The 13,606-nt window shown below is 46.4% G+C and overlaps 1 protein-coding gene across 1 annotated transcript; it reads left to right on the plus strand.

Moving 5' to 3' along the window:
• The first annotated feature begins 2,816 nt into the window (after positions 1-2,816).
• On the plus strand, positions 2,817-13,345 carry FGF16 (fibroblast growth factor 16). The gene is made up of 3 exons (XM_019716354.2): positions 2,817-3,153; positions 9,657-9,760; positions 11,894-13,345. The coding sequence occupies exons 1-3, from the start codon at positions 2,880-2,882 to the stop codon at positions 12,137-12,139; spliced, it is 624 nt and encodes a 207-aa protein (XP_019571913.1). The 5' UTR covers positions 2,817-2,879; the 3' UTR covers positions 12,140-13,345.
• The last annotated feature ends 261 nt before the right edge of the window (positions 13,346-13,606 follow it).

The raw sequence follows: 13,606 nt of genomic DNA on the forward strand, positions 1-13,606 counted from the left end.
CCAGTGAATCTGAGATCAAATTATGACTCTGCTCCTTATTAACTATGTGATTCTATGCGAGTCACTTAACCTCACCTCTAAAAGAGGGATAATTGCACCTCCTATTCCACAAGGTTGTGAAAATTAATTAACTTTCATGAAAGTGCTCTGTCAATTGGGACACTTCGTGGAAACATTTAAGCAGAATTATCAGTCAGCTTAATTTCAAAAAAGCCCCAGAAGGGCAATGGAATGATTGCATCTCTGACCTTTGATAAAGTAGGATTCCAGATCTGCATCTACCGTTGGTGACTTTGGGAATGTTGGGGGACAGAGAATGCAGAAGTTCCCTGAAGTGACTGTTGAGGAAATGGTCTTTCACCATTATCAATGTGTGACTTATATCATAGAGACATCTAAACCCTTTATATCACATTCTTCTTAAAGCAGTTTTACTAACAGTATTTCATTTGACATTCACTTAAACATCCCAAGAATTAGTCTTTATCAATTAAAATTGTTCCACTTGCTTTGTTACTATTTTCCCCTTCCTGGAAATGACCCACCTGAGTTTGCAAAATCCTTCCCTTCAAGGTCCATTCATTACTAAGGCCACCTTGGACCAGGGCCAAGCCCTAAACCCCCAGATCAGCCTTCTCTCTGCTTTCTGAATCCACACAGCACCCTGCACCTTACACTGCCCAGTATTCTAGTCATTTATATACTTGTCTTAACCTCTGCCCCTCTCCTCCCACCTTCTCACTAAATCCACATAGTCTTTGAAGGGAAGAATGAAGAAGAAATGATTTCCTTGTTGTTTTATGTCAGTCCCATTTTAAGAGCTTTCTATTATGGAAATTTTCACGTACGTGTTTATATAGAAAGTAGAGGAAATATATAATGAACACCCATATACCCATCACCCAGCTTCAACAATTAGTAACACATGAACAATATTATCACCTCTATACCTCCACTCCTGCCTTCTCACTCTGGATTATTTTAAAGCAAATCCCAGAGCCTCAGAGCCTGTTATTTCACCCGTAAATACTCTAATACAGATGCCGTCTTTTGCATTTCTGTGTCCCCTACAGTGGGAAGACCGTTTGTATCTTGTTCCCTACTACTGGGAGCACATCAGAAGATGATTTCTGAGTGCCTACTGTGTGCCAGACCTCGTGCTTAGCTCTGGAGGCTCTGGCTGAGCTAGGGAGACATACCAGAACCAAGCCACGATGTTCCAAACCAAGAATTGCTACGGTACCAGAGCGTGAGCACAGGGTGCCAGTGGGAGCCCAAGACAGAACCTCCAATTGCACTAACTGAATGGAGCTGAATCAGTCTTACGAAGACTGAGTTCAAACTCCCCGCGAGGCACGGGTTCTCCAGCAGGAGGCGCTGCAAAGGCGGGCGCGGGATACTTGGTATGTTCAGTTTCTCCTGCCGGAGCTGGGGAAGGAAGCCAGAGCCCACCGCGGGTCCAAACCGCAAGCAACAACGAAGTTTAATAGGTGAGCAGGACGCTGAGCGCCAGGGCCTGAGAGAGGCCCTAGGATTCAGGTGCCGGGCAGGGGCGCAGGGGGCACGTAGCAGGCCGGGCACCTGCTCCCAGGTCTTCTCGACGCTGCCCGTTGCCCTGACTGCCTCCAGTTACCGCCCCAACTGCTGCTCTTCCTGATAGAATATCTTGGAGCAAGGCACAGGATAGAGCGAGAAAACACCTGTTTCCAAGAAGAAAAGAAGTGGGGGGAAGCCCCCACCAGGCTTCCAATGGCCTCTCATCGAGCTTGCTCTCTAGAGCCTTGTAAAAGCGCGCCCAGAAAGCCAGTGGAGATCATTTTTCAAAAAGATCGCTTTCTATTTCTTACCCCCCCCCTCCTTCTCCTAAGCTGTAACGTCCCTCAAAAATGTCTTCTTTCCTCCGTGGGGTTTACCGCTCCTCCCAGACCCCTTAAGGCCCCGCCTTGGTGCCTGCTGGGACCGCCACCACCCCCAATCGCAAAATTTGCAACTGCATTCGCTTCCGGATCTTTCACTTCCTCAGCCCCCTGCCGACCTACAGGTGGGGAGTGGGACTGGGGGCAACAGAACAAAGAAAACAGGGAGCCCCTATCCCAGGCCAGGCACCCCTTCTGCAGCTCCTGACCAGCCAGGGAACAAGAGGGGCTCAGGATCGCGTGAACCCCCCGGCCCGGCTCTCACGCCACTTTCCCAAGGCCAGAAGCTAGAGTACGCGTGGGAGGTGGGGCCTGCCCCCGCGCAGCAGACAGACCTCCACGCAACAGGCCTGAGTGGCCGTGGGCGCCAACAGCCTTCCACGCACTGGGCTCCGTTATTTCATCAGCAGTTTCAGAAAAACCTGCCAAAAGCAGTTATGCCTCACTGCAATGTGTAGCTTTTTCCTGCCATTTTTTCATAATAAAAGAGGGAGTGAAGCTCGCTCGCTCTCTCCCCCTTCCCCCTCCCTCTCCCAAAAAGAGCCAAATGGATACGAGAAGGAGAAGGAAAAAAAAAGAACTCACACACCAATCTCCGAGGGGATGCCAGTGAGGTGTGGCTTGTATTTAAATATCCAATATGTCAATGTAAGGGGAGTGGGTACTTATATAAAGTGCCGTTTGCATCCGATATCTCGACGAAGCCAGCTATGAGAGGCCCAGGGAGATGGATGCAGAGGGGAAGCGGCACTTTGACTGAAAGCAAGGTCAGGAGCGCGCTGCCCCACGCTCCCCGCGGCTGAAAAGTTCCTTGGACGCGAACAGACGTCGACTGCAACTCGGCAGAGCGCGGAGCGAGGGAGCGAGCGAGCCAGCCAGCCAGCGCCCGCGGATCGCTCACGCCCGCTGCGGGGAGAGGCAGTTCGCGCCCCGCCGCCCCGGCTCGGCCCCGCGCGCCACGCCATGGCGGAGGTAGGGGGGGTCTTCGCTTCCTTGGACTGGGATCTGCACGGTTTTTCCTCGTCTCTGGGGAACGTGCCCTTAGCTGACTCCCCAGGTTTCCTGAACGAGCGCCTGGGCCAGATCGAGGGGAAGCTGCAACGCGGCTCGCCCACAGACTTCGCCCACTTGAAGGGGATCCTGCGGCGCCGCCAGCTGTACTGTCGCACCGGCTTCCACCTGGAGATCTTCCCCAACGGCACGGTGCACGGCACCCGCCACGACCACAGCCGCTTCGGTGAGGACGCGGCGGGGAGGGACGGGAGGCGAGCGGACGGACGGCGCTCTGGGAGCCGACGGCTCCGGGCTCGGGCTTCGGGCCCCACGGACCGCCCCCAGCTCGGTGCGGTCCCGGCCCGTCGAGGCGGGAGGCTGCCAGGGACGCCGGCCAGGCGTGACAAGACCGTGCGGACTTCAGCCGCGCAGCGTCAGGGCGCCTGGCACCCTCAGACGCTCGGGAGGGGGCGGGGGCGTCTTGAGGTGAGACCTCTCCTTTCCCCCACTCCACCCTCCCTCCGTCTCCTGGGTGCGAGGGGATCGTTCTGGGACTTGAACGCTGTGCTTCGGATGGAAGCAGGTGAAGCTGGGAGAGGGGTAGGAGCACCCGCGGAAGAGGTCAGGGACCGCGGCTACAGCGAGGGGCAGAGCCTCGAGGGCAGCAGGGTTGTCGCGGCCAATAGCCTGGAGCAGGAGCCGTCCTGGGCCATGGATGTGATGGGTGGGCGGTCCACGCCCAAGTCGCTTTTGGCCCGCAGAGACGCGACAGCTGTGGCACCTGCCTACCTCTGGGTTGCTCTGCCCTGGGGTGGGGGCCAATCCAGGCAGCTCGGCGTGAGCTGGATAGTGGAGAAACTAGGAAAGCCTCCCGGTGTCCACTGTGCAAGGGCGAAGCCCTGGGGCAGCTTTTGCCCGGAGCTACCTCTGGACTCCTTGCTTCAATGAGGAAACGGTCCTGGGCCCACTCCCAGCTACAGAAACAGGTGTCTCCTGGGCCCAGGACAGGAAACGTCCAACCTCCATCCAGGGTTTCTCTACCCGCCATTCTGCAGATTGTTCAAAGGGCACAGCTGCCTGTCTCACGTACAGAATACAGTTAATACAAACCTTGAACTGAGATGGAGATCATTAGGTTTCTAAGCAAATATATTCACTCTTCAGTAATTTGGCCATTTTTATTTTGTTTCCTATTCTCTGCTAAACCATTTTTCAGTTGCTGTGACAGCTACCCTTCCTTGGTCCTCCCATCCCCCAATGCCCCGACTTCCTCACAAAAACCCTGTGACCCAAGGACACCTTCTATCCCTAAGCCTGTAAGAGGCTTTGCCTACCCTCAGGCATAATACCATTCCCTTCGTTTTCCCACCCTCCCTACCCCCCTAAACTTCCCCATCCTCCTGTTCCCATGCCTTGCTAGAGCTGCATCTGGAATGCACAGTAAAAAGGGGAGGGGGTGCACAGAGGCCAAGTCTAGCAAACAACTTAGGGCCAGGGCTGGTCTTCCTTGCTGGGAGCAAGCAGGAACCCTAATGAGGCCTATGTCATCTTGGAAAAATGCACTCACAGAGCTGGAGTGCAGTAGGTTGTGTGTGGGGTGGGGGTAATGGAGGGGTGCAGGTGTCTGTATAAACTTGCAGCAGGTTCTCAAAAGGGTGATAAGGTGGGGTGGAGGGAGAGGGAGTGTTAACTTGGCTCCTTTCCCTTCCATCACTTGTGACTTTGCAGTCGCCTTTTGTTCCTCTTCAAAAGGAATGGGACTCCCACCCAGGCCTCAGAGCTTCCCAAAGTCTCCCCAAAATGGCCTAAAAATTACTGGGGTAGCTCATTCCTGATATATAAAAGAAAAAGCATGAAATGATGGAGAAATGTGGGATGGGGCAGTAGAGGTGGAGAAACTACGAGCTTGGCTCTCAGCGGCTACAAGTGTTTGTCTGACTCTGTGCCTAAGCTGAGCCCAATAACCTACAAGGTCAACATAAATCAGTAATAGGTTCTTGGGATAAGTGGTCTTTAATTACCTCCCTAAGGACACATCTTGATTTCTTTTCATCTCTCAGGCCTGCTAGGGGTGTTAAGTTTAAGCAGAAACCAAAGGAAATAAAACTGGCAGGAAGAAGGGATGTTTTTCACTGCTGCTTAACTGACTGCTTCATTTTTGGTTTGGCCTTAACAAACAAACAAACAAACAAAAACTAAACAAACAAACAAACACTGCTTGAGACCACCTCTGCATCACCTTTTCCCTGTCCTCCTTCCCTGGCTTCCTGGCAGTTCCGTGTATTTCCTGTAAAGGAAATGATAACTGGTTGAAGCTGTCTCTTTGTAACCTCCCTTGCCAACTTTCAAACACACATTTACTCTTTTGCAGTTTAGCTTTTGGCAAAGAAAGAGGTGGCGTTTGAGTCTCCTCCCTCCACATTTGAGTTAATCAGCCAGGGTATTCAATAAATCGAAACTTTAACATTCCATAAGTGCTTTAGCAGTCAACATTCCAGCAGGGTAAAGTAGGCCAGACTTAAGATATAAAATATTATAGATTTCTGCTTGGGGGGAGGAGGTAGTCTCCAAAGGCCATGTAAAGTAAATAGCTATTTGTTGTAATTGGAGAGCAGGGCCCCCAAGGATTACCCTGGAATCCATGTGTTCAGGAGTCAGGCTGAGCCCAAGAGCAGCCCCGACTCCAAATAATAACCTGTTGGCACAGCCTATCCTCCCCTTCCCACCCCCCATTCTGCAATCAGTAGCCAGGAGTATTTCAATCTCTGCCTGGCTGTTGGCATTTACATGAGGTTCATAGGGATACTGACATTCCTGAGGGGCACCTGTGGACTGGCAGAGCAGAGCTTGGGAGCCAGACTGGAGGAGAGGCCTCTGGCCAGGTGGGATGGAGCAGGCTCCTACAGCTGCTTTAGTTTTTAAGTGATCTGGTTCTTATTTGGCAAGATGCCAAGGCAGCACTGTCTTGGCCCTAAAGGTCTGAAAGGATGACTGAGGGAGCTCAGGCAAGTTATGGAACCAGATTAAATAACACATTAGCCAGTCATCTAGCTAGTTCCTTAAGCAGTGGGGTCCAGGACAGATCCGTTTTGACTGACGCCATGGGGGAAAAGGTGTAAGAAGAGAAGAGTCTGGAAATTGTCAAGCAAAGGCCAGAGCCTGAGGTGGACAGGTCAAGATGAGGCAGAGCAGAGGGAGGTCCTGGGCTTTGAAGGGGGTGAGAGTACCAGGACAAATTTTGTCTACTTAATACTTTGCCTCAACACTTTGCTGTTAACACCCCTCTCCAGCTGTAGCTGGGAAAATGTGAAAATGGCTTGTTTTCTTTCTCCCTTCATGCTGGCTGGGATTCAGGCTAAGGTTTAGGAATATCTGTTCCATCATCATGTGCCACTGGGTTCCCACAGTTTGAATCCAGCTAATAGGAAAATTGGCAAGGGGAAGTGATGCCCAAAGACAGCTGGGCAGGGATGATTCCAGCTGTTGGAGACCCCTGTTACTGGACACAACCCAAGTGACTTCCTGTATGATCTATCCTTTGGCATCAAGGTTAACAGAGTTGGAGAAAAACTGTGGTGACTCAAATGGCCACACCTCTTGGGTTTCATGATTTGTTCTCACACCAGGTCTTGGACGGTGAGATCACAAGCTGCCCTCTGCTACTTAATTAGCTCAGGGTGGTCAGAGACATGAGATACTTAGAGAATGAGGGAACTAAGACTTGAAGCTCAGAAATAATCTGCCTAAGCAAAGCAAAGAACTGAAAGCTCCAGCAGGTTGCTATCCCTCAAAGTTTAGCACCCAGAACTGAATCATGACCTGGTTTCTCGTTTCCTTGCCACACTGGCTGTTCTCCTTTGAACATGCTCCTATTTTTCCATAGCCCTCTTTAAACTATAAACAGTCTTCTCAGTGTGACCTACCTAAAACAGACAGAGTGGAGCAGTCCTCTCCCTTATGCCAGTTACTAGATCTTTATCAGTGTAGCCTTAAATCACATTAACTTCCCCCCCCTTTTTACTAGTTTTTACATTAGCTTTTTTTTTATTTGTTTCAGGTGTACAAAACAATGTAATAGTTAGACATTTATACCCCTCACAAATTGATAACCACTCTCCCCCAATCTACTACATTAGGTTTTTAATATTTTTTAATTTTTACATGACTAGTTTACATTATATTAGCTTTTTAATGATCTCATGAGTCACCCACACTGAGCTTACCTTGTTCAATCAAATCTCTTAAACCATTGTTGTGCATGGTTTGCTATGCCACATCTCCCCATTCCAAAGATGGACAGACTTGCATTTAATAAAAATGCATGAAGACACAAAAGAACAGTACATGTTTTCAAGAAAATATATGTGGTTACCCGAAGTGGGGAGGAGGATGAGAGCAGAGTATGGAAATAAAAAGAAAGAAATAGATAAACAAAAAGCCCTTGCACAGACCGATTGTGATAATAGGCCAAAAATCAAGGAATATGATTCACCTGTCTGCAATTGAGGCTCACCCTCCCCCAAAGAATCCCAAGAAAACATCTCAGGTAATTGGTTTGGGGACCAAAGTTCATGACTTTACTTTTTTTTTAATTTATTTTTTAAATTTATTGGGGTGACAATTGTTAGTAAAATTAGATAGATTTCAGGTGTACAATTCTGTATTACATCATCTATAAATCCCATTGTGTGTTCATCACCCAGAGTCAGTTCTCCTTCCATCACCATATATTTGATCCCACTTACCCTCATCTCCCACCCCCCACCCCCCTTACCGTCTGGTAACCACTAAACTATTGTCTGTGTCTATGAGTTTCTGTTTATCATTTGTTTAGGACTTTACATTTTATTCTAATTAAAGCTTACTTTGATAGAGTCAGCCCATTTTTCCATTCTCTTGACATTTCTTTGGATTTTGTTTGTCACCCTCTCAGCTGTATGTCTTCTGGAACTAAGGTAAGCAGTCCACGTATGTCCTTTTACAAGTTATTTATTAAAATGTAAGGGGATCAAATATATGGTGATGGAAGGAGAACTGACTCTGGGTGGTGAACACACAATGGGATTTATAGATGATGTAATACACAGAATTGTACACCTGAAATCTATGTAATTTTACTAACAATTGTCACCCCAATAAATTTAAAAAAATGTTAAACAGGGCAGAAACAAAATCAGAACATTCTATGGTACAACTAAAGTGTTTTGTCCATTAAATCAGTATCTGCTTAACCGTTACTTGGCACCTGGTATTTTCCCTTCCTCTCCTACCATCTTGTATCAATCTCTTTTCCTAAAACTCCTTTCTTTGTACTATAAGAGTTGGTAACAACCAGACTGAGAATAAAACTTGGATGATTTCGATGTTGGAGGCCAAATGCTACACCCTGAGCGTTCTATACAATGGCAGCCAAAGAACTTTACATTCTCTGAATGGATCCCAGTGGGCCATGGAAACATGTGCCCTAAAGCTGCCACACCTGAACACCCACCCACCAGCCAAAGTCCCTGGGGCTCTTTAGACTTCCCACTGGAGTTTTGAACCTGATTACAAAATTAACCACTTACATTTTTTAAGTGAACTTTAAGGAATCAGTCTCACTCCCTATGTAGATTACATAGACTGTTATTACCCTTAAGAATTGCATTTTTAGACAAGAAAGAGCCAGATATGAGCTCATTTCATACCTTTGGATGCCTCTGTGAGTCAGTTGTATCAAGTTTTGGTCTGTACATTGAAAAACATGGTTAGAGACAGGAATATCACAGAGGAATCTAGTTGCCCATTATAGCTGCATCCATATAATAGATGTGCTATCTTAGGACGAAAGTATAAAGTCTTTAGTGTCACCATTATTTCAGTTCTTGGTCCTTTTTTCCCTCTTACTAGTTGATTTCTTTTCTCTTCCTACTGCTGCTGAGTAAATGAAAACATTTTCAAACCCTCAACTCTAACCTTGTCTGCTAAAGGGACATTTCTGAATGTCTTCCCTTTCCCCTTAAAGTTGCAACATCTCAAATCAGTATCAAGTCCAATACTACCTGCCAACTCTTTGCCATGGATAAACTTAAAATTCTCTAGCGAGAAGGGGAGAATGACAGGCTTGTCAGCCTGGGACTGCACTAGCTGAGAACACTTTTTAGGAGAAAGCTCTCACTGGGCCAATTTTGCCTCCTGCCTATGACAGGAGAAACAAACTTAGTGAGTGGCCTGTGTGGCCTTTGTTAGAGTCAGCTACAGGCAGTTGACAGCCTCATGTGGCTTTAAGGACATGGGAGCTAAGAGGGTGCAAAACAAGTTCAGCCTAGAGGACAGCAAGGTAATGATGTGTGCTCTAGGTCAGAGGGAAGTGATTTGGGGAAGATACAGAAACAAGGCCACATTCTCCCATTTAGAAAACTGCCCACCCATTTCTTGAAATAGTGGCATTTAACAGTAATAGTACCTTATAATTATGGAGCTTTTATAGCCAAAGCCTTCTCACAGTCTCTTATGATATGCCTAAGAGTGTTGAGTAGAGGCAGAAAGTATTTCCCCCATTTTACATATGGAAAAACTGAAGTTCAGAGAGACTCACTGCCTGAGGTTCTATTCTTGCTGCAAAAAATGGTTTTATCAGGTAATTCACAAAAGGCACACAAGACTGGCTTCTAGTTGGGGATAAATGACTGAAAGTTCATGTCACCTGGACAGCTTCCTCTTAGCTTGATATCAGTAATGGAAATGACACTCACTTTTTTGCTCTAGGCATCCTGGAGTTTATCAGCCTAGCCGTGGGGCTGATCAGCATCCGGGGCGTGGACTCTGGACTATACTTAGGGATGAACGAGCGAGGAGAGCTGTATGGGTCGGTAAGTTTAAGGTTTTCTTTTCATCGGAGGCTATTACCACCAGTGTTTGGACAATGTAAGGCAAAAGTATAAAAACTTTTATCTAGCATTTGAAAGCACTTTTGTCAAATGTAAAGGATTAGTGTCTTCAAACCACTTCTTGGCTGCCCAGGAACTTGCTACATAACACTTTCACTCATTCAGCCACCATTAAAACATAAGCTTTACTTTGGGAAGGACTGAAATAAAGGACAGGGAGAAAGAATGACTCAGGAGAGAGTACCAGTTCCAGTGGCCTGACCCCAAAAGCCCATGCACTTCCCTCACATGTCACAGGATGAGGACCCCACTGTAGTCCAACTCTTCCATTTTATAGCAAAATCAAAACTCAGGAATTGGAAACCCACCACTTTGACCAAACTTCAAGTTGGTGGAGGAGCATGAGAAGAGGCCAAGCCTCCCTGACCCCACCCCCTTCCACAGGTGCACCCCCAGGGGCCTTTCCAAACAGCTGCGACAGGGCCACAGCCCAGACCCAGTGCAGCAGAATCCCTGGGCTGGAACCACTGGCTCAGTCGAGGACAGTGCACCAGCTCGTCTTCCTGCTGGGACCTTCCATAGCACGTTCTGCCTGGACCACACTTCCTTTTGCTTTGTTTCATAATTGCATTACATAATTGCAATACACTATCTAGTCCCACTGATAATTGGACAGGCACTGACCATTTGGATGGAGAATTATATGCAAACAAACACCAAAATCCTTCTTCATAAGTCCATTAGTTGTAATAAACTAGAACTAATTTGCAAATATCTCATTGAAACTGCCAGTTAGGGAGGCCTTTGGAGGCTGCTCTCCAACAAGGGGAGGTTAATGGAAAATTATTGTTCAGTAAGCAGTTACCAATCTAAGTTTTGTAAAATCGGTAATTCTTTATGAGTTTGTTTTAATACAAATAAAAATTTAAAATAAAATAAAAAATAATAATAAAAAAAAAAAACATAAGCTTTACTATGGCACACTTGCTTTCGCCTTTTCCATTAAAGAGCCAGCTAGTCTGATGATATAGTGAGCTGCGCTGGTTTGTCAGTAGATGGTAATGGTTTGGGGCATTAACCCTCCCAAGGAGCACATCTGAATTTTAATGGGTGCCCAGAAGAGTAGCAGACTAGCTGGCACAAAAATCAGCAGTGTAAGAGCTGCCCTTCAGATTGAGGATTCTGAGATTAACAACACAGTCCTTGATTTCCAGATTGCTTCAGCTGAATCCCAAAGGCTAAATGAAACAAACAAATAAAGAGAGAGGGTTCCTGGGTCTGGTGACAACCCGAAGTCCCCAGCTAGGACTGGGTTGGCTGCAGTGCATGTTCTCTTTTCTGGAAGCTAGCCAAGATCTGGGAAATGGTGAATGGGATCCCAACTTGTGGCTTTGGCTTTTGAGTCACATAGCATGCTTTCTGGCTGCCTGCACCCCTTGAAATCAGAGCACATTTTTCCCTGACACCTAAGCGATATGCCTGTCCCCAGCACTCAGTATCGGCAACCCCAGCAAGTAGTATGGCGGTTGGATCAAGTGTGAGAAGGGACAGAGGCAAGAGACCCGAGAACTGCTAGCTTGAAATAGCCAGATTGGAGGAACTTTTCAAGGAGATCTTTTCTGAGCTATCCAACTGACAGGCCTGAGACCCTTCATCATGAGAAATCACCTTCCATGGAACTTTATACAGATCCAAGGCCTTTGCCTATCAGTTAACATAGTTGACTGTATTCTCAATGGATTTGAACATCATTAGCCCTAAGTAGGGAGGAAACTCAGACGTGCCAGTGGGACATTGGGAGGCCATAGCAGAAATTCTCAGGCTCAGAAAAATCTCAGTCTCCAAGAGCCAGGTGAGGCCATCTCCTCCAGTCTCCTGCCTTCAGGAAAGATCTCACCTAAAATATTTGTGTGTGGCTCATGAAAGAAGACGGAGGTGATACAGACAGGATTCTCTTGTACTACTTGGAAAGATGATACCTCAGTTATACTGGGAGATAGGACTGAAATTTTCTAATATCAATGTGCTATTGCTAATTCAGGGTTCTCCACCAGCAAGCTGGGATGGGAGAAATAGTCATATAATGGGCTCTGCTTTGTTTTCTCACCCTCACAGAAGAAACTCACACGTGAATGTGTTTTCCGGGAACAGTTTGAAGAAAACTGGTACAACACCTATGCCTCCACCTTGTACAAACACTCGGACTCAGAGAGACAGTATTATGTGGCCCTGAATAAAGACGGCTCACCCCGGGAGGGATACAGGACTAAACGACACCAGAAATTCACTCACTTTTTACCCAGGCCAGTAGATCCTTCTAAGTTGCCCTCCATGTCCAGAGATCTCTTCCGCTATAGGTAATGGACCCTAGTGTGACCTCTGTGACCTGTGTACTCTGCGGCCACAGTTGTCTCTGTAAGCACTATACGTGTAGCTTTCCAATTCTCTTTCCTATCAATTTAGATAACAGAGAAGCACTTACTGTTCAACTTGACCCAGCTGTTCCCTTGTTGTTCAAAGTGTATATCAAGGTTGGGTTATTTTGGGGAGGGATGTGGGAGGAGGGGTGGGCTAGAGGGAATCTTGTATATACTTTTGTCTTTACTCATGTTCTTTCCCCTGAGGTGGCATGAGAAAGAATGGGGGCCCTTGCCAAGGGCCAGGGTGTCTTACCCCACAATCTACCCAAATACCTTGACAATGGGTAAATGAAAGACCAAGAAATCTGTCATAGATGCTACCTACAGAGCTTTGGAAGTCTAATTCAGAAAATCCCTACAGCCCTGCTGCAAGCTGACCCTGCATTGGCTCTGCAGATTTCTCATCTGTCCTGACATGCAGTTTTCCTGCCATTGGAAGTGGGAGATGGAGTAGGTTGTAATAAAATGCTATTAAAATATAAGCATGGATACTGTGCATAAGGACAAACTATTTATGAAATGTACATGCTATTTATTTTATATATTTATTTATTTCAAAATAATTTTATTTTTAATGAGAGATGCTATGACTGGATTTTCATCAGAAAGAATAAGGTCCTACTGAAACGGGATAAATGAGTTATTAAAGGCTTTTATTGGCAATAAAATTGTCTTTATATTGTAACCACTGTCTAATTCTATTGATTCATACATTTAGTAGGCTTAGCTCGGTTAGCTTCATTCTTTCCAACTTGTTAGAATCTCCTGATGTTGGCATCACACTGCCTAGGCTAAATGACCCATCATTCACAATGTTAGCATTATCTAGAGGCCCTATCTGAAGTCCTTTCTGGTTCTGTGACATTAAACTTAGTAGTGAATCAAAGCTTCAGGAAGGCCTGGTCAACAGCTTTTATGGAAGCTCCCATCCGTGCTTAGGACTAGGCATAGGGAAACTCTCTTTTGAGATTTGGTTAACGCCCAAAGCCCAGAGGTCAGAAACCCTAATTGGTGGCTTTTTACTTTAGATATGAAAATGAAGGGATTCAAAATAGACAGATGATTACTAGAATTAGTGGGATGATCACGTTGTAAGGTATAAAAATGTTGAATCACTATATTGTACACCTGAAACTAATATAACCAACATAAGATTGTATATCAACTACATTTAAATAAAATTTTTTAAAAAGAAAAATAAATAAACAACAATCAATAGGGAGACTGATTTTTTTGAACCAATCAACTTCCCTTCTGGAGGTGTTCTCCCACTCGCTCTCCAACCCTGACCCCTATCCTCTGCCAGTGCTTTTCCTAGAGAATTCTGGGAAGCTCTGAACACATTTCCCTAAAGCAGTATTCTCAGAGTTTATGGTCTCTTGACCAGCAGCAGCATCTGGGAACTTGG

Source organism: Rhinolophus sinicus, chromosome X, assembly GCF_036562045.2.
Source record: "Rhinolophus sinicus isolate RSC01 chromosome X, ASM3656204v1, whole genome shotgun sequence".
Lineage (NCBI taxonomy): Eukaryota > Metazoa > Chordata > Mammalia > Chiroptera > Rhinolophidae > Rhinolophus > Rhinolophus sinicus.